Source organism: Carassius carassius, chromosome 37, assembly GCF_963082965.1.
Source record: "Carassius carassius chromosome 37, fCarCar2.1, whole genome shotgun sequence".
NCBI classification, from domain to species: Eukaryota; Metazoa; Chordata; class Actinopteri; order Cypriniformes; family Cyprinidae; genus Carassius; species Carassius carassius.
The window spans coordinates 27,565,852-27,591,476 of NC_081791.1; the positions used below are offsets into that span (position 1 = coordinate 27,565,852).

Genomic DNA, 25,625 nt, shown 5'->3' on the forward strand with positions numbered 1-25,625 from the left:
GTGTCTGAGTAATTGATTGAGCATGTGTGTGTGATTGTGTGTGTGAGTGTGTGTGTTCATCACATGGGATGGTACTAATACTATAATCAGACTGAAAGGGAGAGAAAATAGTCAGTTTTTCCATAACCTTAATGTTCCAAAGCTGTATGAAATATTAAATAATCAATATAATTAGTGTTTTTGTGTTTGTCATCTGTCCCCCACACAGATCTAAACAAGCGTGACCTTCCCTTCTCTTGTCTTTTGTTCACCTGTGAAGCGGGTTTGTGTGACTAACACAGCTTCGTTCGTCTCAAGCACTCGTTCGCTGGGTTTCCATTCGCTTGTCCTTCATTAGTCTTTACCTGAGGACTGAATCAGTCCCTGTACCCTACATACTACACCTGTTTGTGTGTCTTTACACTCTCTGCGAGTTTAATAGTCAGTGTGTTGCTGCGGTGTTAGCGGTTAGCACAGCTGGTCTGTGTTTATGCTAATAAACGTGACTCACAGCGCTTCGTTAGGTGAAGGTGTCATATCATCACCACCATAATTGTGTGCTAATTATATTTGCAGCGCGGTGGTTTCCTTATTTCTACAGCTCTCCTGCTGCTAATAATCCTGACACTGAAAGTATCCTCCGGTAAACTCTTACAGGACGCTTATTCTGTCATGCTTTAATAAAACAACATGAATCATGCCTGAAACATATCCCCAGTAAATGAAGTGTAGGACATTGTGGTAATTAATGCTAACGGTGTTCTGGTGCGATGGGCTTGTTGAATCTTGTTTCCTCTGGCAGTCGGATATTAATAGATATTTGTTGGGTGAATCTCATGAAATCTGTCAAAATTATTTTCAAGTCGTGTTTCACCACAAAAATCAAAAGAAGGAAAAAAAACCAGTCCGAAAACCAGTCAGTATCTGGTGTGACCACCATATGCCTCACGCAGTGCCACACATCTCATAGAGTTGATTGAAAATTGTATTGAAAGGTACTGTAAGTATAAAAAATTTATTCATTATAATAATCAGAATTAAAGAAATATGCTTAGTTTCATGAAAATAGTGCTACAATGGAAAAAATAGGCTTTTTTTCTTTCAATTTCACTGTGAAATGTTTTCATAGGATGGAATGGGTGAGACTGTCATGCAGGATTATCCATGTCATTGTGGTTTGTATTTTCAGAACCTGTTGTTGTTAAACCCGAATGAACGCTATCTGACTGAACAGAGTCTGAACCACCACGCCTTCCAGACTCAGCGCCTGACTGAGCGACCCGGCCCGCTCACACCCACACCCGTCCGCTCCTCCAAGAGGAAACCGCTCCTGGACAACAGCGTCCCCAGCAGGTCAGGAGGAGTAATGAATAACAAGGGACCTTGTATACTGGCTAATTATCTATGCAGTATTTTAAATAATCGTATGCTATTTTTGGTGACAATATCTTATTACATTTTGAATTCTAAAATGGTTAAATTTAGCATTTTTAATCCAGTTTTGTGTAAAAAAAATGTTTGCATTTGGCAGCAAATAATAAGTCTTCATTTAGATTCATCATTCTGCAGGTCAAGGTCAAGTAAAATTAATAGAAAGTCAATTTGAGTGCATTGCTTTATGGGATACAGAATATTACACAATGTGCTCATTGCATACTGCAAAATTAGCTACATTTAGTAGGTCATCAGGTATTCCATACAAAAATAAGTTGCACCAGATGTGATTTGTTACATACAGTCTTGCATACTTTAATTTTTAATGGGTCTTTAGGGGTCATGTGGTCAAGAGTTCAAGTCACCATCGCTCAAATAGCCGCGACTGTTCCAGTCTGCCCCGCCATGGGAACGAAGACCTCCACCCGTCTAGCACCGAGGCATTCCTGAATGGGTCTGTACCGTCTGCCAACAGCCTGAGTCCGGTGATGCACCCCAAATCCTTTCAGCCACTCAACCGCTCGGCGTCTTGCGGTAAAGACCTGGCCAGCCTGCATCACGCCAAAGAGGCCAAATCCAAAGCAGGCGATTTTGACTTTGGCAAACCGGCTGATGGACCGGGGCCCAAATACCTGAAATCCAACACGCCTCGCTCCCAGAACCGCCATTCCTTTGTGGAGGGCAAGACCAGCACGCTGACAGGGGAAAGGGAGAAACAGAGCCGCCACGGCTATGGCGAGTCCACCGCGTCGGCGTCTTCGGGCGGAAAGGGGTTGTCTTCATACATAAGTTTGTCCAAGAGTCACGGATTGCTTAGTGACTCCAAATCCGTGACCAACCTCAGTGACATGCGACTGCACCCGGATGACCCCACTGGCTCTCCGCGCTACTTCCCCAGCAGCTGCTTGGACCTCAACATGAATCTGAACTTGCCGACGCCGGGCAGTCCATCCATGCAACACGGGGAGCGTTCCGGACACAGTCCCGCAGTGGGACGTCGCAGCAAACTGGAACGAGACGGTAGCACGGCTGAGCCTTCCACCCGCCGTTCCTCATCAAGGCAGAAGAGTGACGGAAACCCTGTTGATCCACTTGACCCCTCTGGAGGATTGTCTCTTTCGGCGCCCCATGAGTTCCCCTACGGTGTGGGCTACACTAGCCCGTTTTCCTCCCAGCAGAGGCCGCATAGGCACTCCATGTATGTGCGGAGGGAGCGGGGGCGACCCCACGGGGGTGAGGCAGGTGGATTGGCAGTGGGACAAGGGATGTCCACGAGGGCCAGCAGTCTACAGCTCCTTACCCCTCAGCTTCAGCATCGGACCCTGCCGAAACACATGGGCAGTGCCGTGTCGCGGGACGCAGGATTAGACGACATCAGGGTCAGTCCTCCAGACCTCCATCACTTTCTTTAGTGATTTGCTAGCGCAGAGCATTGCAGCATGCTTTCTGATGCCTGTGAGTGTTGGTGAAGTGTGTACAGTTGGTCCAGTGGTGGGTCTGGATCAGGAGTGGACAGCTCTGGTCCTGAAGAGTTTAGCTCCATCCTTAATCAGCCAGACCGAAAAATCCATCCAAAGTCTTCAAGTTTGCAGGTTGAAAATTGCAGGCAGGTGTGTTTTGTCAAGGTTGGAGGTAAACTCTGCATGACAGTAGTTCTCCAGGACTGGAGTTGCCCATCCCGGGTCTGAGTGAAGTCTGGATGTGTGATTTGTAAATATTAAGCTCCGTTCCGAACCTTAATAAGCTGCCCCAGTGTCTATTGTCTACATAGGCTGCTAGATTCTAAGGCAACATCCTACAAAATGTAGAATGTAAATATTAGCTCCCTTTCGTTGATGGGAGGGAATTTGATTTTAGTTAACCATAACACAGAGGGAGATGAATTTGAGATGAAGAGGAATTTTCTATCTATCTTTCTGTCTGTCTGTCTGTCTCTTATCTATCTATCTATCTATCTATCTATCTATCTATCTATCTATCTGTCTATCTGTCTGTCTGTCTGTCTGTCTGTCTGTCTGTCTGTCTCTTATCTATCTGTCTGTCTGTCTGTCTCTTATCTATCTGTCTGTCTGTCTCTTATCTATCTATCTATCTATCTATCTATCTATCTATCTATCTATCTATCTATCTATCTATCTGTCTGTCTGTCTGTCTGTCTGTCTGTCTGTCTGTCTGTCTGTCTCTTATCTATCTGTCTGTCTGTCTCTTATCTATCTGTCTGTCTGTCTCTTATCTATCTATCTGTCTGTCTGTCTGTCTGTCTGTCTGTCTCTTATCTATCTGTCTGTCTGTCTGTCTGTCTCTTATCTATCTGTCTGTCTGTCTGTCTGTCTCTTATCTATCTGTCTGTCTGTCTCTTATCTATCTATCTATCTATCTATCTATCTATCTGTCTATCTATCTATCTATCTATCTATCTATCTATCTATCTATCTATCTATCTATCTATCTATCTATCTATCTATCTATCTATCTATCTATCTATCTATCTGTCTGTCTGTCTGTCTGTCTGTCTCTTATCTATCTGTCTGTCTGTCTCTTATCTATCTATCTGTCTGTCTCTTATCTATCTATCTATCTATCTATCTATCTATCTGTCTGTCTGTCTGTCTGTCTGTCTGTCTCTTATCTATCCGTCTGTCTTTCTGTCTCTTATCTATCTGTCTGTCTGTCTGTCTGTCTGTATCTTATCTATCTATCTGTCTGTCTGTCCTTCTGTCTGTCTGTCTGTATCTTATCTATCTATCTGTCTGTCTGCCTGTCTGTATCTTATCTATCTATCTATCTGTCTGTCCGTCTGTCTGTCTGTCTGTATCTTATCTATCTATCTATCTATCTATCTATCTATCTATCTATCTATCTATCTATCTATCTATCTATCTATCTATCTATCTATCTATCTATCTGTCTGTCTGTCTGTCTGTCTGTCTGTCTCTTATCTATCTGTCTGTCTGTCTGTCTGTCTGTCTCTTATCTATCTGTCTATCTATCTATCTATCTATCTGTCTGTCTGTCTGTCTGTCTGTCTGTCTGTCTGTCTGTCTGTCTGTCTGTCTGTCATGTTCGTCTGTCTGTCTGTATCTATCTATCTATCTATCTATCTATCTATCTATCTATCTATCTATCTATCTATCTATCTATCTATCTATCTATCTATCTATCTATCTCTCTCTCTCTCTCTCTCTCTCTCTCTCTCTCTCTCTCTCTCTCTCTCTCTCTCTCTCTCTAGTCTGTGTACAGTATGATGTCAGAGTGTGTTGTCTAGGTAGGGAGCTCACTAGGGTTTGTAACAGGGAGTTTGTGTGAATGTGTGAGTGCGCTTTGTGCTTCACATGCTCTCATCTCTCCATAAACAGAGTGACCCCGCGGCCGCAGAGGTCAGTCACACGCGACCTTTAATCCGGGAGTCCACACGGGACAACACCACCACCTTTCACACGCCACGGCAAAAGAGCGAGGTCCGCACCATCCTGCTTTCCCTCTCTTTCGCTGTCTCTATACCTCCTTCTCTTTCTGCTGCCCATTTTTCTGTTTGCTTTGCTCTCTCTCTCATTCAGACGGAGGGATTTCGGTAGTGTTTTTCTTCTGTTTGGAGTTTAAACACAGGGGAAATTGCCACTATTCATGATAAATAATGTCCTCAGTGTTACATGCAGCCCTTTTTCAGCTGGAAAATATCTTTGACAAATGTTGATGCTGCAGGGAGGTGTTTATCACGAGCAGCTCGCAGATGACAGCGGATCGGCCAAAGAGAACCGCATGATGTACAGCGACTCAGTGCCACGACGGGTCGGCAGCTTCTACAGGGGTCAGTCACCTCACACTAGTGCACATGATGCTTCTGATTTAACAAATGATATAGACAGAGTTTGAAGTGACAAGCTACAAGAAATGTGCATGCTATCAGATTGTTCTTTGCAAGCAAACGATAAAGTAATGCGTTATCATGATATATAACAATTTAATTGAATTTGATTTTACTTCTATGTTGTCTGATTCATTTTTTAGCAGATGCAATTGAACACCTCTCTGTTCCTCGTGCTGTATTCATGTACTGTAAGTGCATGCATAATAAAAAAACAATAATGTTTTATTATAATACTACAGTTATTCTGTAACTTTAATTTATGTAAATTTATAATTTAATTTAATAAATAATTTGATTATTTAAATTTACTAATAAAATTATTAAATAATTAAAACATTTTCTTAATTTAATTTTGTTTTATTTTATTTCTATATTGTCTAATTTTAGTAAAAAGAAATGCTATTTCAAACCTGCAGTTTAGTGCATGCATAATAAATAATAAAAAACAACAACAACAAAGTAGAGTATTATCATTATATTTGGATTTATTTTATTAATTATAAAAATTTATTAGTTTATAATTCAGTTTAATTTAATACAATTTTTGTTGTCTATTTATTAACAAATGCAACTGAAAACGGTTCCCCGTACTGTAGTTCATGCACAATAAATAATCAATTAATAATAATAATGTTTTTATCATAATACCAGGGTTATTTTGTTAACGTATTAAATTACATTACTTTAAATCAAATATTTTTTATTTAATCTTTTATGTTCCCTAATGTATTTACTGACAAATGCAATTGAAAATCTCTCCACTCCGCATAGTGTAGTCGCGTAATGTACAGTCGTGGCTAAAAGTTTTGATAATTACATAAATATAAGTTTTCAAAAAGTTTGCTGCTAAACTGCTTTTAGATCTTTGTTTCAGTTGTTTCTGTGATGTACTGAAATATAATTACAAGCACTTCATACGTTTCAAAGGCTTTTATCGACAATTACATGACATTTATGCAAAGAGTCAGTATTTGCAGTGTTGGCCCTTCTTTTTCAGGACCTCTGCAATTCGACTGGGCATGCTCTCAATCAACTTCTGGGCCAAATCCTGACTGATAGCAACCCATTCTTTCATAATCACTTCTTGGAGTTTGTCAGAATTAGTGGGTTTTTGTTTGTCCACCCGCCTCTTGAGGATTGACCACAAGTTCTCAATGGGATTAAGATCTGGGGAGTTTCCAGGCCATGGACCCAAAATTTCAACATTCTGGTCCCCGAGCCACTTAGTTATCACTTTTGCCTTATGACACGGTGCTCCATCGTGCTGGAAAATGCATTGTTCTTCACCAAACTGTTGTTGGATTGTTGGAAGAAGTTGCTGTTGGAGGGTGTTTTGGTACCATTCTTTATTCATGGCTGTGTTTTTGGGCAGAATTGTGAGTGAGTCCACTCCCTTGGATGAGAAGCAACCCCACACATGAATGGTGTCAGGATGCTTTACTGTTGGCATGACACAGGACTGATGGTAGCGCTCACCTTTTCTTCTCCGGACAAGCCTTTTTCCAGATGCCCCAAACAATCGGAAAGGGGCTTCATCGGAGAATATGACTTTGCCCCAGTCCTCAGCAGTCCATTCACTATACTTTCTGCAGAAGATCAATCTGTCCCTGATGTTTTTTTTGGAGAGAAGTGGCTGCTTTGCTGTCCTTCTTGACACCAGGCCATCTTCCAGAAGTCTTGTCCTCACTGTGCGTGCAGATGCGTTTACACCGGCCTGCTGCCATTCCTGAGCAAGCTCTGCACTGGTGGCACTCCGATCCCGCAGCTGAATCCTCTTTAGGAGACCATCCTGGCGCTTGCTGGACTTTCTTGGACGCCCTGAAGCCTTCTTTACAAGAATTGAACCTCTTTCCTTGAAGTTCTTGATGATCCTATAAATTGTTGATTTAGGTGCAATCTTAGTAGCCACAATATCCTTGCCTGTGAAGCCATTTTTATGCAACGCAATGATGGCTGCACGCGTTTCTTTGCAGGTCACCATGGTTAACAATGGAAGAACAATGATTTCAAGCATCACCCTCCTTTTAACATGTCAAGTCTGCCATTCTAACCCAATCAGCCAGACATAATGATCTCCAGCCTTGTGCTCGTCAACATTCTCACCTGAGTTAACAAGACGATTACTGAAATGATCTCAGCAGCTCCTTTAATGACAGCAATGAAATGCAGTGGGAAGGTTTTTTTGGGATTAAGTTAATTTTCATGGCAAAGAAGGACTATGCAATTCATCTGATCACTCTTCATAACATTCTGGAGTATATGCAAATTGCTATTATAAAAACTTAAGCAGCAACTTTTCCAATTTCCAATATTTATGTAATTCTCAAAACTTTTGGCCACGACTGTAGGTGCATGCATAAAAAAATAACAACAAAGTAATGTTTTATCATGATGCCAGAGTTTCTTTTATTTTATTTCTATGTTGTCTTGTATGTTCATTAATGAATGCAATTGAAAAGTTCTCTGTTCCCTGTATACTGTAGTCACGTATTATAGGTTCACGCAGTGTTTGCTGCAGTCTCTACACTGCAGGCACGATGCAAATTAAATGAAATTGCTCCCATTATAATCAACCAAACTGTCTCCACTGCATGCGTCGCAGACTCGCAGTACAGTCATTACATGCTAACTATTGTTGGAAGGACAATCAAAACCCAGCAAAACAAATACCACTTTGAAAAAAAAAAGAAAGACACAAAACTGTTGTTGTTCTGCAAGAGAGGGTGAGTGAGAAGTAATGCACAAGTTACTATAACAGTTGTTTTCCCTTGCAACACTGGCTGATCTCAGTGCATTATTCTCTTTAATATATTGATGTTGTTCTGTTTTAATCAGTGCCGTCTCCCAGACCAGATAACTCGTTCCACGAGAGTTCAGGGGTCACGATGGACAGCAGCCACAGCATACACCAACCCACATACGACCCGTGGTGAGAGCGATGCACTAATTATTGCCCTGCTGTAAATATGCTAAATACATTGTATGTACTACTATTATTTGGCTCCACCATGATAATGTGAAAAAATCTATCATGCAAGGACTGTATTATTATTTTTATTTTTTTTAATGTGTAGCCTTCCTGTGCTATATTTATATTAATAGTCATGATGCAATGAATGCATTATAAAATTATTTCTAATACTTGAGTGCATTGGACAGTCAAGCAGGAAGGGACAAAGAGGAAATTTGTCTAAATAAAAAAAAAAAATTAAATTAAAAGTCATTATTTACTGAAAAACACGTTTGATTTTAAAACTAATCTTTTTTCTGAATAGTTGTAATATGAAAATAAAAATTAAAACGACTTGTTATAATTAATTAGAAACTTTTTTTTAGAGAAATCACTCACAGGTGACTGGTTTCCATGTTAATTCTTGTTAATTAAAACTAAAACCATTAAAACATTTTCCTTACTTGAAAAAAATCAATAAAATAAACCGTAACTAAAATAAAATCTAAAAAAGCTATTATAAGTTGGCTACCAAGGCAGCATTTCTATTTTCTTTTATTTTATTTAACTTGAAGTACTAAAATAACTTAAAAATGAATGAAAACTATGTAGACACATAAAAAGCAATAATTAAAAGTATTAATAATATTGAAAAGAGAGATTGTAAGCATGAGTTGTATTAAAGTGTGTCTTGTTTGATGAGGCCGGGGTCTGAGACGAGGGACATGAGTCCTCCAGAACACACCAAAGAGAAAGAGAAACAAGGCTTCTTCAGATCCATGAAGAAGAAGAAGAAGAAGTCTCAAACCGTGAGTCTGTGTGTGTGTGTGTGTGTGTGTGTGTGTGTGTGTGTCTTGTCTTACAGTTTAATGTGTGTGTATGTCACTAGTGGAGCCTCTCGACTCAGCTGACCTCAGTCCAGTGTTTGAAGTCACAGTCCAAAATTTAAGTAGTTTTTATAATTTTATAATTAATTATTTAACCCATAATCAATATTCAGTTGTTTCTAGAGAGTTCTAATCTCTCTGGAGGATAATCAATTTGGAGGGTTATTGTTAATTAAAACCAAAAAGCTTTTTATTTGATTTTGTTTTTGCTTAAAATAAAATATAAAATTAACATTAACCGAAATCCAGTAAAATATTTAAAAACTCTTCTTTTCAGCTCATTTTAAGTTATCTGGAAGTACTAAAATAACTAAAACTAAAAGGTAATATTAAATTAATATTAAAACTGTATATAAAAAAAACAAAAATAATAAAAATGACGGAAAATATGGAAAATCTAAAAACGAATTCAAAAGAAAAAAATGGAATTGTCAAGATATGAGGCCTTTTAAAATAAAAACATTCAATATTTATTTGTATTTTTGTATTTTATTGTAAACCCTAATCAATCTCTGATCTCTAGAGCGTTAAAATCTGTTGATTTAGTTTGCAGGTTATAATTAGATTAAAAATGTTTTCAGTTACTTGGAAGAAAAAATTTTTTTAAATCTAAAATAAACAAATAAAATGTAAAAAAAAAAAAAAAAAAAAAACTTTAGTTCAATTTGATGTGCTGAAATAATTGAAACTAATGCTTGGTTTCTATCATGTAACTATTAATATAAAATAATATTGAAATAATAATAATATGATGTTGTGAAAAGCCATTATTGTCTTCACTGTGTCTAGTCTGGTTAGCTATAATGAAATAATAATCATCATAATAAAATTTAATATTAATAACAGTATGAAAATGAATATGAACTAATAGAAAAAGTAATAATAATATTAATATTAAGTAATGCTTAAAATTATAAATGTTGTAAGATGCCATTAGGGTTTTTACTATATATTTATATACATATACTGTATATGATGTTGTGGAAACACTAGTGTTTTTACCGTGTTTGTTGAGCTAAAATAACCAAACCAAAAAAAAACCCCAACAAGAACTTACAAAAAAAAAAAAAAAATAGAAAAATGTAAAATAAAAACAAATGAAAAATATGACTAGAAACTTTGACTTTTTACTATATATCTATATACATATACTGTATATGATGTTGTGGAAACATTAGTGTTTTTACCGTGTTTGATGAGCTAAAATAACCAAATAAAAAAAAAAAAAAAATAAAAAAAAAAAAATAAAAAAAATATATATATATATATTTATATAAACTGCAAAAACTTTAATAATTTAATTGAACATAGTAAAAATTGTACAAAAATTTACAATAAAAATAGAAAAATGTAAAATAAAAATAAATCATAAAAAAAAATATGTCTAGAATTATTATTTTTATTAAAATAAATAATAAAACTAACAGTATGAGCTTTCTCAGTGGTCAGTGGAGCTGGGTCTCTGTGTGAGTGTTGTGCTCTTGTGTTGCAGACAGACGCTGATGACGAGCGACGGCCAGTCGTGAGGAAAGCGCTGTTTCCTCTCTTTCACTCTCAGAGGAGCTTCACGCGCAGCTCCTCTGAGAGAGAGCGCCCCCTAGTGGCCCCAGCAATGGTACAGCAGCCTCACACACACTGTACAGTCCGCTAACTAACACACACTGAACCATGATTCACTGCACTAATCACTTCTGCTTCGCTGGGCTGGGCGCGCGTGCGTCTCCTCATTGGCTGTCAGGTCTGTGATGTCATCATCTCATTTGAATGACCCCGCCCACGTCTGCATCCTGTGGTTGGCATGTTTCTTTGCAGAAACAGATTGAGGTTGAAAACATATTAATGTCATATTACAGCCTAAAATCAAAAGAGAACTTTAGGAAATTATATTTCGCTTATAATAAATGAAGTGCATTTTATGCAATGCAAGAAGATTCCATTTTCATTTCTGAAATACAAATAAGCGACACTGTTATTGTAAAATGCAGTTGTAACGGTAGTATTTGTGTGCTGAAATTAATGTATGATGCTTAATATATGAAGAAAATAATGTCTAAACAAACATGAATATTTTGGTTATTATATTACAGAAATTAGACTAATTGTGTTATTATTTTTTATAATAATAAAAATAAAGTTAAACTTAATTTATTTTGAAATCATTTGGAATAAAAAGTACTTTAAAATAATATTGATATAATAATATAACGAAGCCATTCGTGCTTTTGCTGTGTCTAATCTGGTTAATTATAATGAAATAATAATCATCATCATAATGTTATATTAATAATAGTATGAAAATTAATATAAACCAATAGTCATAAAAACTAATAATAATAATAATATTATTAGTTAATGCTTAAAATAATAAATATGTTGTTGTAAGATGCCATTAGTGTTTTTATGGTCTACTTTGATAAATCATATAATTAATAAAACATAATAATATAATATAAATTAAATATATTAATTATATAAAATATGTAATATTATTAGGTATACTTAAATGTTTTGTATTGTCTTGTATTTATGTATATATCTGTACTGTGTTGTCTCTATGGACCTCTGTGTCTTGAATAAAAAGTTGATTGATTGATTATACAGTAATTTTATTATACAGAATATTAATATATTAATATTATGTTACATATATATATTTATATATATATATATATATATATATATATATATTATGATTATAAATTAAAAACAATAATAATATGAAAATTATCAGTGTTTTTACTCTCTAATCTGATTAATAATAATAATAATAATAATACTATTAAAGAATAAAAAAAAAAGAGTATTAAGAAATAAAGAACGAGTTTAATCTTGTTTGCGGGGCTGTTGTGATGTGGAGATGATTGACAGCTCTGTGCGGCCTGTGATTGGTCAGGTGTCGAGTGAGGGGCCTAATCAGGTGCTGATGCAGAAAGCAGCATCCCGCTCGTACACACAGCAGGGCAGCAGACACCGCACTCGCAGCCGAGAGAGAGAACGAGAACGAGAACGAGAACGAGAGCAGGATCCGGAGCGGGACGCAGACTGGCCCTCGGAGAGAGCCCCAGACACACACTCACAGGTGCTCACACACACTTCAGATGACTGCATCATCAGCAGAGATACACACACTGTCACTCTAGAACAGCTTGATTCATCAACAAAGAGCTTTCCATAAAAGAACTGCATGCATTCAGGAATAAAACATACATACCTTACTAGCATTCAGAAATGTGGGCTCAGTAAGATTTTCAAATGTTTATATATAAAAAAGTGTCTTCTGCTCAGCAAAGCTGCATTTATTTGATCAAAATACAGGAAAAATCTGAAATATTTTTAGTATTTAAATCAGCAGTTTTCTGTGTGAATCTCTGTTAAAGTGTAATTTATTTCTGTGATGCTCCGCTGTATTTTCAGCATCATTCCTCCAGTCTTCAGTGTCACATGATCTTTAGAAATCATGAAAATATGAAACATTTCTGATTATTATCAATGTTGAAAACAGTTGTGCTGCACAATATTTTCGTGGTAACAATGATAGATTTTATATTTTTGGGATTTTATTTTTTCCAGCATTTATTTGAAATAGAAACCTTTTGTAACATTATAAATGTTTTACTGTCACTTTTGACAAATTGAATGCATCCTTAACAAATACAAGTATTATTATAAAAAAAAGTCTCACTAACCCCAAACTTTTACATAATGGCTATAAAATAACATAACATAAAAATAACTTATGACCAGGCTTTATGTATAATGAGCCTAATTTACAAAGAAAAAAAGTGTTTTTTTAATATTTACAGGAACATATTATTTTATAGACTGTGATGCATGTGCTATAGGGCTATTTCAAGAAAAACAAATATTATACTTTACATAATTTAATTATAATCAATATGAAAGTAAGTTTTAGGTTTGAAGCAACACCTGGAATTGTTAAAACCTCACTCGCAGAATTAAAATACCCACACAGAAATAATGCATAATAGGTTTTATTAAGAATGCATTTATTAATAGTACACTTGTGTGGTTACAGCTCAATAGGTTATATAATCAAAAAAGTCAGTTTTGGATTTTTATGAATAATGCATTCAATTGCATATACACTACATATAAAAATAATAAAATAAATACATTTGATATTTAAAAAGGATTGCGTTTTTTAAATAACTTTTTATTATATAAAGGTATAAAAATGATAAATAATAAATAAATAAACATGGTTTTTAAAATAAATTATGTATTAATTTACTAATAAATAAACTATAACATATAAAAATTATATAAAATATGAAAAAGTTTCTGTTTTTGATTTTTTATAAATTCTGTAATAACGAATTACTTATAGATTACTTGCATAGAGATAATGTAAATTATATAAATGTAGAAATTTTAAATATTCCATTAAAATTTTTTATCAATTCTGTATTAACTTGTACAAAATCAAAAAAGAAAAAAAAGAATATATATATATATATATATATTTCAAATATAAAAAAGAATCCGTTTTTGATTTCTATAAATTATGCTTTAAATTACATAAAAATATATGATGTATAAATGTGACCCTGGAGCACAAAAGCAGTGGAACAGATATATTTACTGACAAAGATAAAATAAAAAAAATAAATATTTATAGCCTGAATTCACTGGAAGTTGCTTTGGATAAAAGCATCTGCTAAATGCATAAATGCAAGTATTTGTAGCAATAGCCAACGATACATTGTTTGGGTCAAAATGATCCATTTTTCTTTTATGCCAAAAATCATTAGGATATTAAAAGATATTTAGTAAATTTCCAACCATAAATATATCAAAACTTAATTTTTGATTAGTAATATGCATTGCTAAGAATATCATTTTGATAACTTTAAAAATGATTTTCTCAATATTTAGATTGTTTTGCACCCCGAGATTCCAGATTTTCAAATATTGTCCTCCTAATAAACCTTACAACAATGGGAAGCTTATTTATTCATCTTTCAGATGATGTATAAATCTCAATTTGGAAAACAATGGACACTTCAGACTGGTTTTGTGCTCCAGGGTCACAAATGCTCTGAAAACCATGCGGTGAACAGTAGTTTTCATCAGTGAAGTAAAGCCTTGTTTCTGTCTCTCAGCCTCTGAAGTCTCTGCGGAAGCTGCTTCATCTCACCACCTCCTCGTCCTCCAACCAAACCTCAGCAGATCTCCACTACCCCCTGCCCTCCTCTAAAGGCAGCGGGAGTTTCGTGGAGCCCCGTGGCCTCGGCTCCATGCAGCCCAAGGGCCGTCCGGCTGTGTACGGGGCCCCGGGGCCCCTGGAGTCCGGCTGGCACTCCAGCGCTCTGGGACGTCCCGAGGGAAACCCTTATCCCGACCAGATGAGCTCAAAAGCGGGCCCCACTGGCTTCGCTCGTCACTTTCGTTCACGTTTGCCAAACCTGAATGACCTTAAAGAGACAGCGCTGTGAGTCAGACTCACTCCTAATCTATAAATGTAAAGCACTGTACGTGCTGCTTTAGTTTCTACTCTGGTTGTAGTATATAAATATATCTGATTCTGCATAGCTACTCTTATATTTGGTTAAAGGTTCATGTATAGATGACAGTATTGGCATTTATTTTAAAGTTATAGAATAAGATATTACAGCGTTTATATATATATATAGATATTACGACTTTGTCTTTAAATATTTTCTGTTTACAATTCAGTGAAAATCGGTAGATATTAAGAGTAACAGTAATTAACGGTAAGAATGCGCGATTATATGTGCGTGTGCTTCCCAGATAGCGCACGTATGTTGCTTTAAATGTCATATTTATGTGTAAATTAATTCTTAAATGTTGTGGATGTCATACTAACACACAACAGGGACGACTAACACTAACAAATAATTCAGATTCGGAGAGTAGTCTCTTCTGCTCAGCAAAGCTGTTATTGTTTGATTTAAAAATACAGTAAAAACTGCAAAATTGTGAAATATTTTTACAATTTAAAACGGCTCTTTTCTATGGGAATATATATTAAAGTGTAATTTATTTCTGTGATGCTCCGCTGTATTTTCAGCATCATTCCCCCAGTCTTCAGTGTCACATGATCTTCAGAAATCAGAATAATATACTGATTTTTATGATTATTTCTGATCGTTATCAACATTGAAAACATTTATAATGTTACAAATGTCATCAAAGAATCCTGAAAAAATATTGAGAACAAATAATAATCAGTAATAGAGCGGCAAATCATCATATTGAAGATCATGTGACACTGAAGACTAGAGTAATGATGCTGAAAATTCAGCTTCGCATCACAAAAATAAATTACAGTTTACAATATATTCATATAGAAAATAGTTACATTCAGTTGTAATAATATGTTATTTTTTTTCTGTTTTTACTGTAATTTTAATCAAATAAATGCAGCCTTGGTGAGTCGAGGAGACATTAAAAATCATAATTATTCCAGACTTTTCACTTTAAGTGTACTGCGGATGATGAAGGGTCTAAAAGTGACGTCCCGACAACATACGTGTACTATCTGGGTTTCGTGTGAGTCTTTTGTTAGTCTTTACAAATCACAGCCAGTGAAATTTCTTAAGCCTTTTAAATAATTGAAGCAAAAACGTCAACCAAATCTGACCAAATCAAATAAAATGTCGTGGCTGCACCTGCAGGCCATTGAGATCCAATGCAAAAAAAAAAAAAAAAAAAAAAGTGAGATTATATGATGCCTTTTTTTTTTATTCTTAAAGCAAGATTACTTTTTACTATATCTTATCAGTCATTGATTCCCTCAGGTATAGAGTTCTCTGAACACTGCAAATACAGTTTAACATGCAATATCTGGATATCAGATGTCGAAGCTCTTTAGATGGTTTCTGTTTAGGGAAATAGAGCCAGTGTGTGTATACACGAGGAGGAGAAATAATAATAATAATAATTTATTAATTTTATGCAATATGTAATTTCACATTCGCCAGATAATCTTCTAAATAAAGCTCGAGGTTCCTGGAGGCGTTTTGTTTCCTCTCAGCTGGTTTTTACACGTTTGCGCTTTAATGATTCATATGTCAGTCGGGTACACGAGATGTCAGACGCCAGGATTTTCCTGGAAAACCGAGCTGGATTACACATCAGCGATATGCATCTCATTTTACTTTCAGAGATATGTATAGGAATTATCCTCAGACCATCTAGATTATTGGAGATATTGATCATGAAGCCGCTAATCCATCACTGTGGTCCTTGTGTCTGAAGTGTATTCATCAGTCTCTTCTACTGCCACACGTTTCATATCGCAGGATCGTCACGATGGATGGTGTTTCGCTCTATATTCATGTGCTCTTCAGCTACAGCGAGGAGTTGAGATGCTAATGAGCTCATTTAAATTACCATACGACTGTCTGTTTTAAAAGAACCCATGAATAAATAAAAACAAATCAAACCAAATCGAACGTGAACTGTCCTTTAGTGGTGCACCTGAATGTTTTTTGTCTTGAAGTGTAAAGCTACACTAGGAGAGCAAATGCTCATTGCATACAATGGTTTATTTTTTGGCAGTAGATGTCTTCACTGAACAATTGCAAGGTTAATTTTAGCATTGCCTGTAATCTCCTACACCCACGTGCTAAAGCTTGTTATCACGTCTTATTTGAAATGACTTATTTCAGCATCAATAGCAGTTGCTAGGTCGGCACCATCAAAAACAACGTTCCCATATGGTACCTATTTGGTTATTATTTTGAAAACCATAAAAGAACATTCTTGGAACCAAAAATGAACCTTACCAAACAAACAAACAAGCAAAGAACAAAACAACGAAAACACCTAACCTTCCCAGAACGTTGCAGGGAGGTTTTGGTTATAACCTAAAGAGAACGTATAGGCCTACAGAACATTAAATAATGGATATTTATATATATATATATATATATATATATATATATATATATATATAAAACCTCCCCAGAACGTTGAGATAACCTAAAGAGAACACCAAAAATTGTTAGCTGGGTGGTTGGTATTCCATTTTATTTTATACCAGATTAGCTCAACACTAATTACTAATACAGTCTCATGAAAGAGAGTCTCTTTATGTGTAAAATAAATTGCTAATGTCTCTCTAACATGGAAGTTTTCCGATGAATTACATTAAGAACAGTGTGTGAGTCATCTTCTGGTTATATTTACAGCCATTCATTAGATAATAGTAGTTTATTTTGGTTGTTGTGCTGAGTCAGAAATAGACGCTAGCAGAGCTAGCTAGCTAGTTTAATAGCCTTTATCTGTGGTCATGAATTTCAAGTTTAAGTTTAAGATGCAGTGAACTTCGCAAAGATCAGCAAGTCATTGATAATAAAGCAGTCCTCTTGTTTTAGACCAAAAATGGTTATTTGTTTTATTTCGTACACACAGAAGATACAGTTGTGTGGTATAATTCCAAATTGCATGTTACCTACTGATCTGAGTATGTATTACTGTAGTAGTTCTTAACCCGTGATGCATTTGTTCATGCACATGAGCAGCTCCAGGCGGAGGGCGATGCGTGTGTGCCAGCCCAGAGGCAGGATCCGCAGATACCGCGCCACGATGGGCGGACGCAGCAGGTTCTGGACCGTGGAGGATCGGTCCGTATTTCCATAAAACACCTGATGGATGAACATAAGCCATAAACATCATGTGGGTGGGGGGGGGGGGGGGGTACTCACTAGTGACTAATCCAACATTGTCATCAAAAACATTTGCTATGTTTCCATCCAAAGATGCTAATTTGATTGCAAAAGTGCAATATCGCATAAAACATTTGCGAATAAAGCACAGGTTCCATCCAACGAGTCGAAAAGAACAAAATCGTCTCTTCCTGATTAACTGGCACTAAATATCAATAAGAAAATCAGGAGAAACCACTAAATATAATAATTTTCATATCTGATAAGTCACTGTTATTTATGTAGTGCTTGTTACAATGCAGATTGTCTCAAAGCAGCTTTAGAAAAGGGAATTAGTGTGTCGAAATAGTGAGCTGGCAGATTAATTGTTGGCTGCAGCAAAGTCAGATTGTGCAGAGGACTTGTCTGGTTCCCAAGGTCTTGTGCTGATAGGTGACGAGGTATTGGGAGGGGTTCTGTCTCTGGGGCTCATCTAGTTGTCCTGGTCTCCACCGACAGTCATAATGATAAATTACTCATGTCTCAAGAGCACAATAATAACAATTAATGTGGTCATTGCTTTCGGGGGAGGATGTCTGGTGTTTGGGAACGCAGTCTTGTAAAACTATTGTGCAGAAACACTTTGATGACACACTTTTCTCGAACAAAGTAAACATTTCAGATTTACATTTTATGCATTTAGCAGGCACTTTTATCCAAAGCGACTTACGTCCCATTGTGCAAAGTCGCATGAATTTTTTGATGTGCATGGTGAAATTGATTCTGTAAATGTGTTTCCATTGTGGTTTATGTGCATTTTTTTCTTATCTGATAAAAAGTTTATCCTACTCAATTGGGCGCACAAGTTTTTTTAATGAATGAATGAATTTATACACATCTTGGTGTTTGCATCCAACATTTTTTTTTAAATGCGATATTCAAAAATGCACATAAAAATAGGTAAATGGAAACAGCTGTTATCTCCCGGTTTCATAGACAAGGCATAAGCTTAGTCCTAGACTAAAATGCGTGTCTGTGCTGTTTTAACTGAATGAAACTTGCACTGACAGATCTTAAAATATGAAACAGTTTCATTGTTTTGTCTCAAGATGCACACCAGTAGTGTACATATTACTTAAATGTCCTATCTAAGCCCTAATCCTAGCTTAACCTAAACCCTGTCTGTGAAACCGGGCCTATCAGACATGTGCACTGTGTTTTTGGATAGGAAACTTCACAGAAATTAGGCAATAATGTGGTAAAACTTTATTGTTGTGTCCCTTAATAGTGATGGATGGATGAATGGATAGTAGATAGAAGAAGTGGCCAGTATTAAAACTTCACAGTGTTACTGATGTTTTTTTCACATTGGATCAAACATCAGTTTTAAGAGGAATCCTCTTAATTTTTAATCTTGATTTTACTCAAAACACTCTTGTATTTTGAGGCTTTTACCCTGTTATTCCCGGTCTGGTCTTTGTAATAGATCCAGTTGAGGTTTTCTTGGGTTCGGTACTGCAGGCTGTATTTCGTTGTCCATTCGTCAGCATCACAGCGGCCCTGAGCTAGGATACCCGAGACCACCCGCACCTCCTGGAGGTCGATCTGAAGCCACTGATTCGTGTCCTGGAACTTGGATAGCCAAGCACAGCTGCAACAAAGCGGGAAGTCAGTCAGTTTTCAGCTTTATTATGACCCCACACAAGTTAAATCAGATTTAGCGCTAGTCGTTTTGGTAATGGTGAAACCCAAGCTTTAATTTCAGGCTGGTTTAGTGCGACTAAAAGGGTTTTCTGAGACACTTACCCAAACCCTTGACTGTTCAGTCTGGCTTTATTTGGGGTCCATGAAGAGAACCAGCCCACATACTGGTCCTGGTTTGAACAGGTAAGCTGCTCCGCCATCACTGACCCGGACTCGAACCCCAGCGGCTTGTGGTAGGGACACTCTGATTGGAAACAAGGAGCATTGAAACCATCAGGTCATGCCCACCATCTCAAGAACAACATACAGTATTCAATGTGATTTACACAAGCAGGGCCAACTTCTGAACTGAACTGGCAAATTACAGAACCATGAATTTTTCCGTTTATGTGTAAAATTTTAGAAAAAAGTTGTGTCTGCTCAATTGTGCTCCTTCCTGCTAAAAAAAAAATAATATCTATAACGAATTTCAGTCAGGTTTCATCATAGCATAGAAACTGCACTTGTTAAAATTACAAATGGCTTGCTTCTTGGGTCAGACCAAGGCTGCTTCTTATTGCTAGTTTTACTTGATCTTAGTACTATGTTCAACACTATTGATCATGACATACTCATTGATTGATTACAAAACTCTACAGGTATTAAAGGGCAGGCTTTAAGATGGTTTAGATCCTACCTGTCCGATTGCTACCACTTTGTCTATTTAAATAGGGAATCATCTCAGTTAAATCCAATAAAGTATGATGTGCCACAAGGATCTGTCCTAGGCCCTCTGCTATTTTCAGTATACATGTTGCCCCTTGGTAATATTATTAGAAAATACGGGATTAGTTTCCACTGTTATGCTGATGATACTCAGCTATATATCTCAACAAGACCAGACAAAACTTCTAAATTATGTGCGTTTTAAAATTTTAAAAGACTGGATAACCAATTATTTTCTATTAAATTCAGGTAAGACAGAGTTATTACTTATTGGACCAAAAAACAGTACACAGAATCTAGTAGACTACTGTTTGCAACTAGATTGATGTACTTATACTTCCTCTACAGTCAAAAATCTGGGTGTTATATTAGACAGCAACTTGTCTATTGAAAACCATATTTCCCATGTTACAAAAACAGCATTCTTCCATCTTAGAAACATTGCCAAGCTACGAAACATGTTATCTGTTTCTGATGCAGAAAAGCTAGTTCATGCATTCATGACCTCTAGACTGGACTATTGTAATGCACTTCTAGGTGGTTGTCCTGCTTCGTCAATAAACAAGCTACAGGTAGTCCAAAATGCAGCAGCTAGAGTCCTTACCAGGTCAAGAAAATATGATCATATTACCCCAATTATACAGTCTCTGCACTGGCTACCTATTAAGTTCTGTATCAGTTACAAATTATAATTACTTAAATATAAGGCCCTAAATTGTTTAGCTCCTGCGTACCTAACTAGCCTTCTACCACGCTACAACCCATCACGCTCCCTAAGGTCACAAAACGCTGGACTTTTGGTAACACATTTTCTTTGTTGGAACAGCCACTACGCTAATTTTTCTCTATTTGGCATCCGTGGGTAACTAGGAATTACACAGGCTTCAGTCTGGATCCAACCCTTACAAACATCTGAGAAAAGATGATGCCAACCCCTCAGATGACGCTCAGACAACATACAAAACTACCATATTTTGCTATTAATTTGATTGCAAAACATATAATCGTTACTGTTAATAAGAAACCATATGTTTCTGCCATATGGCCATCAACTTGAGATAGTCACCACTGAAACGAATTACTAAATATAATTTACTTAATATTCTCCAGCAGTTTGTGATTGGGCAGGACTATTTCAGTCCCGGTAATCTGGGCATCACAATCATTAGTCATGAGATTATCCACTGACACTCTCTACTCTCACTCAGAGTCACCATCACTCTCTCATTCTCATTCTGATGGTCTCTCGCTCATCGTCTCCATCACACAGTCCTCTAGTTCTCTTTTTCCTGATCTGTTAATAATTTGATCATTATGTCTCTACTCTGTCAAACTGGGGTCAGAGGGTGGTTCATGTGTTATCAGTTTTAGCTGATGCATTATGGATGATCGTTACTCACGTAATCACTCTAAAGCCTCTTGGCCTCATGCTGTGAATCAGTAAGCATGCACTTCTGAAGCGACCGAGAGGTGCTCATGTCTCTAATCTTTTCAGTGACAATAAATGCTGCATAACCTTGCATGTTTATGCCATTCAGGATGCACATGAGCCAGACAACATTGTTTGATGTTTGTACGGTTTAATAAAAAAAAAAAACGGGAAAATCAGAAGAAAGATTCATGATTCGCACTCCGAAGTTCAGGTCAGAATCAAAGGATTGACGAACCCACTTAGATGTATCTGATTGTATTAGTCTATATTGAGTCTATATTGAGTGATAGTCAATGTGAAATAGCAAATGGAAGAAATGGATGAACACAAAACACGTGAAATGTGTTGAAAAATGCAGGGATTTAGATGGGGGGTGTAAACTTTTGAACAGGATGATGTGTAAATTCTTCTAATTTTGTTTAACCATAAATTCTTTTCCTTTACTACTGGACTTCATAAGCTACATAAATACTAACATGTTTCCCAGAAGACAAAATAAGTACAATTTACCCTGATCATCCAATTAAAAAAGTTTACACCCCTCGTCTCTTAATGAAATTTGTGGCCTTCTGAGCATCAGTACGTGTTTTCACCTTTCGTAATAGTTATGCATGAGTCCCTCAACTGTCCTCAGTGTTAAAAGATGGATTTCAAAATCATAGTCACTTCTGGAAAGGGTTCAAAAATGCAGAAGATGCTGGAAAACCAAAGAATGTGCTGGAGCTGGATGATTTTTCTGAATAACAGCAGGAAGTTGAACTACTCAGGAACAACAATGGACTCATTAAAAATTCCTTCTTATTTTGTTTCAATTATTAACATCTTGCACATTCTGCAAAGGGTATGTAAACTTATGTGCACAACTGTGTGTGTGTGTGTGTGTGTGTGTACTGACCCGGCATGCAGTCCAGATAGGGGCTGTGTGTGGATGGCGTGGTGCTGATGGAGGTCCAGGTGGCTGGAGTTCCTGTGGGTCGTGGCTCCTGACAGTCACAGTTACAGCCCATCGGTGTTTGATTCTCCACCACTTGCTTCACACTCACCTCATCATCATCTTCATAAGGCCATGGCATCTCTAACTCCTGACACACATGTACAATAGTCTCACACACTTGTCATATGCAGTATAACAACACACACACCTGTACATGTACACACGCATTTAAACTTACCCCCTGTGCATTTACACCAATGAAAACTGTGAGAGATCAGAGAGATACAGGTCTTAATTAAAGAAATATATATCCCAGTACAGTCAAAAATATTTTTTTAACTGGCCAAAGTATAAATATATGCTAAAAATAAGTTGAAAGCCAATGAAATATGCTTTTGAAATTGAACATATATTTCAATCTTCATTTGAAAGTTCACATGTAAAAGCATTTAAGTGCCGTCTGAAATTTTAATCTAAAATTAGGATTTTTATCATGTTTCTCTGTTTGGGTTCAGTCATTTTACTCTAATTGCAATGCATAGGTAGTTTTCTATGCAATTTGAGTTAAATATCTGAACATAAATATAGGAACCTGCTAAAAATCCTAATTTTGAATGAAAATTTCAGACTGCACTTAGAGGCTTTTGCATCTGAACACTTCATATGTATTTCAGGAGCAAGAAAATATTTTCTTATACTATTTTGTATTATATGAGCCTACATATAGGCTGTATCTAAAAAAGAAAAAAAATAGAGCAAGATTTGTAATTTAATCATTTTGACTTTTTAATATTTTAAATATTTTACAACTCAATTTTGACCATTTTTTGTATTGTTATTTTTATAAATATGCATTTTTTCTTGGATTGAAATATATGGAGGGCAAAATGTATTTTCTTTTTTTTTTCAATGTGTAAGTGAATTATGGGTTTGGGGAGGGGGGAGGTTAAGTTCATAAAAAGAAAAAAAAAAGACATTGTATTCTTGTAGACACTTCATGTTTGTCTTTTGCAATTGATAAATAAATGTTATAAAAAATTTTTACAATATATTTAGATTTTTAAAGTATATTGGTAGAAAATATATTTACGTAACCTAAATATATTTTGAAACTTTCTAATTCTATGAGAGTAGCTAGGATATACCTACAACGATTAAAACAGCGATGGACGATATTGGTTGAATCTCATTTGGAGCGATTTTTATAGGCTATTTTTCCGCCAATGCACGATTAAAAAAATAATTAATCGACAGCCAATCAGAATCCACAAACAGCTCGAGCATTTAAAGCGACATTAGACAAAACTTCTAAAGCATGCTTGAAATACGCATAATTGGTTATTGGTGTAATCGGTCCTTTAAAATCATTAAAGTAAAGCCCTTGTATTTAATTTTCCATAGATGAATAACTTTGCGCACTTTTTGTTCTATTTTATCAATTTATCCCTTTACTTGTAGATATTAAGAAGATCTGCTAGAGTTCAAATACATAACTCTCAAGTTCCTGGCTACTGTAGCCTACTACTGTAAACACACAGACGGTGTCCAGCTCTCATATCACACACACTTTGTACCTTGAGTCAGCAGCAGCAGAAACACACTGAGGATCTTCACGTCCATCTTGATGGTCAGGTCTAGTGTGTTATGAACAGCAGCGGTCAGTGTGCTCTGGATTACTGTAATCCACCGAAGCCATACATCCAATAATAGTCCTGATCACCTCTGCCTGCCCTCTTTCTGTTCACAGGTTGCTCTTTTAGATCTCAGGAAGCTTGATAGAGTTCTAGGTTGGGATTCAATGTTGTACCCACTTTTGTTTCTTTTGAAATCTACAAATGCTTAAAGTGATTAATTAAACCATGTGTTTGTTTTCTCTTGATTAAACAATAGTTTTACATAAACAGTTTAAAAGTAGTGAGTTGTAAATAATAAAAAAAATGATCTTGGATCTTTATTTAGTGCATGCTATTATTAAAGCCTCGTTTTCATTCGCGTTAAATTCAATATGTTGATAAAGGCCTATATTAATAATTAAGCCTTTTTCAGTTGCATATAGAATTCTCAAAACACAAGACACTGAAAAATTGTAATCTGGCCTAAATTAACTGGTTTTTATTCAAGTCAACATATTTTAGGCCTATTTGATCAATGAATCAAGCTAGTCATTTCTAGAAACAAAACTAATTTTTATGCATTAAATCAGGTGGAAAAATAATTGCAGGTATTTGCATGTAACATGCAGTGTAGAGCAAGATAGCAATGCTTAAAAAAAAAAACTAAACTATGTATGGACCTTTGGTTCGTGTGAATGCTTTAATCAGGTTAATAAGCTTTAATTAAGCCTGAAATGTTTCACCTGTGCTAAGATGAGCTGAGACACAATAAACAGACGCTCATTTCTCATCTCTATCTCAGGCTCTGTGACCAGCAGCGATCATGAAAACCTCATCTGACAGGAGCCACGTCCAGAAAACGTCCAGGAGAACCGGCTGGACGCGCAAACGGAGCACCGAGGCGTATTCCGCTTACATTTACAAGATCGAGAAGGTGTGCTAATGCAAACAATGCACGACTTTTTTTTTTTTTTTGTATCTGTTGTGGGAAGCTAGTTCAAAAGCGTTTCGTTTATTTATGTGTTTTAAATTAATTTTTCCCCTTTTCTTTTAAGGAGGTGTCTGAGGACGTGAGTGACGCAGTCTCTTTGATGCGCCGCCTGTCCGACGCGCACGCGCAGATGAGCGCCGAGGCCGCGCGACTCTCCAAGTTCAACCGGCGGCACGTCATCACGCAGCGAGAGCTGCACGCTGCCGCGAAAAAGCTCCTGATGGCTGAGATTTAAATGTCGCATTTAGACTTTTTAGATTTAATAAAGATGTTTCCGCTTTTAAAAAGTCTTTACGCCATTTATTATCATCTGAACAAATTTATCCAGACTAACTTGCTAAGGAAGGCTGGGTGTTTTCTTAAAGTAGCCTGTCACTTTAAAAACTTGGCCTACTGTACCTTTAAAGTCTAATTATGGCCTAATGAGTTTTGATTTTTAAAGCATATTGCTAGTTTATTGAAGACATCCTATTTTAACATACTTTGACCATAACA

At 36.3% G+C, this 25,625-nt stretch overlaps 3 protein-coding genes across 7 annotated transcripts in view; 2 read left to right on the forward strand and 1 right to left on the reverse strand.

Moving 5' to 3' along the window:
* LOC132118561 (cyclin-dependent kinase-like 5) overlaps nt 1-16,552 on the forward strand; it is a 61,435-nt gene extending 44,883 nt beyond the window's left edge. For 3 of the 5 annotated variants that reach the window (XM_059528491.1, XM_059528492.1, XM_059528493.1), the window contains exons 11-19: nt 1,169-1,332; nt 1,751-2,792; nt 4,770-4,871; nt 5,116-5,221; nt 8,117-8,210; nt 8,935-9,040; nt 10,611-10,733; nt 12,012-12,197; nt 14,242-16,552. In XM_059528491.1, coding sequence (XP_059384474.1) covers nt 1,169-1,332; nt 1,751-2,792; nt 4,770-4,871; nt 5,116-5,221; nt 8,117-8,210; nt 8,935-9,040; nt 10,611-10,733; nt 12,012-12,197; nt 14,242-14,574 — 2,256 coding nt within the window. In that variant the 3' untranslated portion in view covers nt 14,575-16,552. The remainder of the gene's footprint in view (nt 1-1,168; nt 1,333-1,750; nt 2,793-4,769; nt 4,872-5,115; nt 5,222-8,116; nt 8,211-8,934; nt 9,041-10,610; nt 10,734-12,011; nt 12,198-14,241) is intronic. The other 2 variants (XM_059528495.1, XM_059528494.1) reach the window with 2 other exon arrangements.
* Nucleotides 16,553-17,425: 873 nt separating this feature from the next.
* On the reverse strand, nt 17,426-22,669 carry LOC132118564 (retinoschisin-like). Its single transcript, XM_059528499.1, has 4 exons — nt 22,488-22,669; nt 19,558-19,699; nt 19,207-19,402; nt 17,426-17,751 (listed from the first exon to the last, which is right to left on the reverse strand). The coding sequence occupies exons 1-4, from the start codon at nt 22,663-22,665 to the stop codon at nt 17,593-17,595; spliced, it is 675 nt and encodes a 224-aa protein (XP_059384482.1). The 5' UTR covers nt 22,666-22,669; the 3' UTR covers nt 17,426-17,592.
* A 2,264-nt stretch (nt 22,670-24,933) lies between these two features.
* On the forward strand, nt 24,934-25,417 carry LOC132117799 (histone H2B.1, sperm-like). The gene is made up of 2 exons (XM_059527110.1): nt 24,934-25,073; nt 25,195-25,417. The coding sequence occupies exons 1-2, from the start codon at nt 24,963-24,965 to the stop codon at nt 25,363-25,365; spliced, it is 282 nt and encodes a 93-aa protein (XP_059383093.1). The 5' UTR covers nt 24,934-24,962; the 3' UTR covers nt 25,366-25,417.
* Nucleotides 25,418-25,625: the final 208 nt, after the last annotated feature.

Coding starts and splice junctions, on each gene's coding strand:
- LOC132117799 (XM_059527110.1), top strand. CDS start 24,963: ATGAAAACCTCATCTGACAGGAGCCACGTCCAGAAAACGTCCAGGAGA. Junction 25,074..25,194: donor ACATTTACAAGATCGAGAAG/GTGTGCTAATGC, acceptor TTTTCTTTTAAG/GAGGTGTCTGAGGACGTGAG.
- LOC132118564 (XM_059528499.1), bottom strand. CDS start 22,665: ATGCCATGGCCTTATGAAGATGATGATGAGGTGAGTGTGAAGCAAGTG. Junction 19,700..22,487: donor CTATCTGGACTGCATGCCGG/GTCAGTACACAC, acceptor GTTTCCAATCAG/AGTGTCCCTACCACAAGCCG. Junction 17,752..19,206: donor ACCAGACCGGGAATAACAGG/GTAAAAGCCTCA, acceptor TTCATCCATCAG/GTGTTTTATGGAAATACGGA.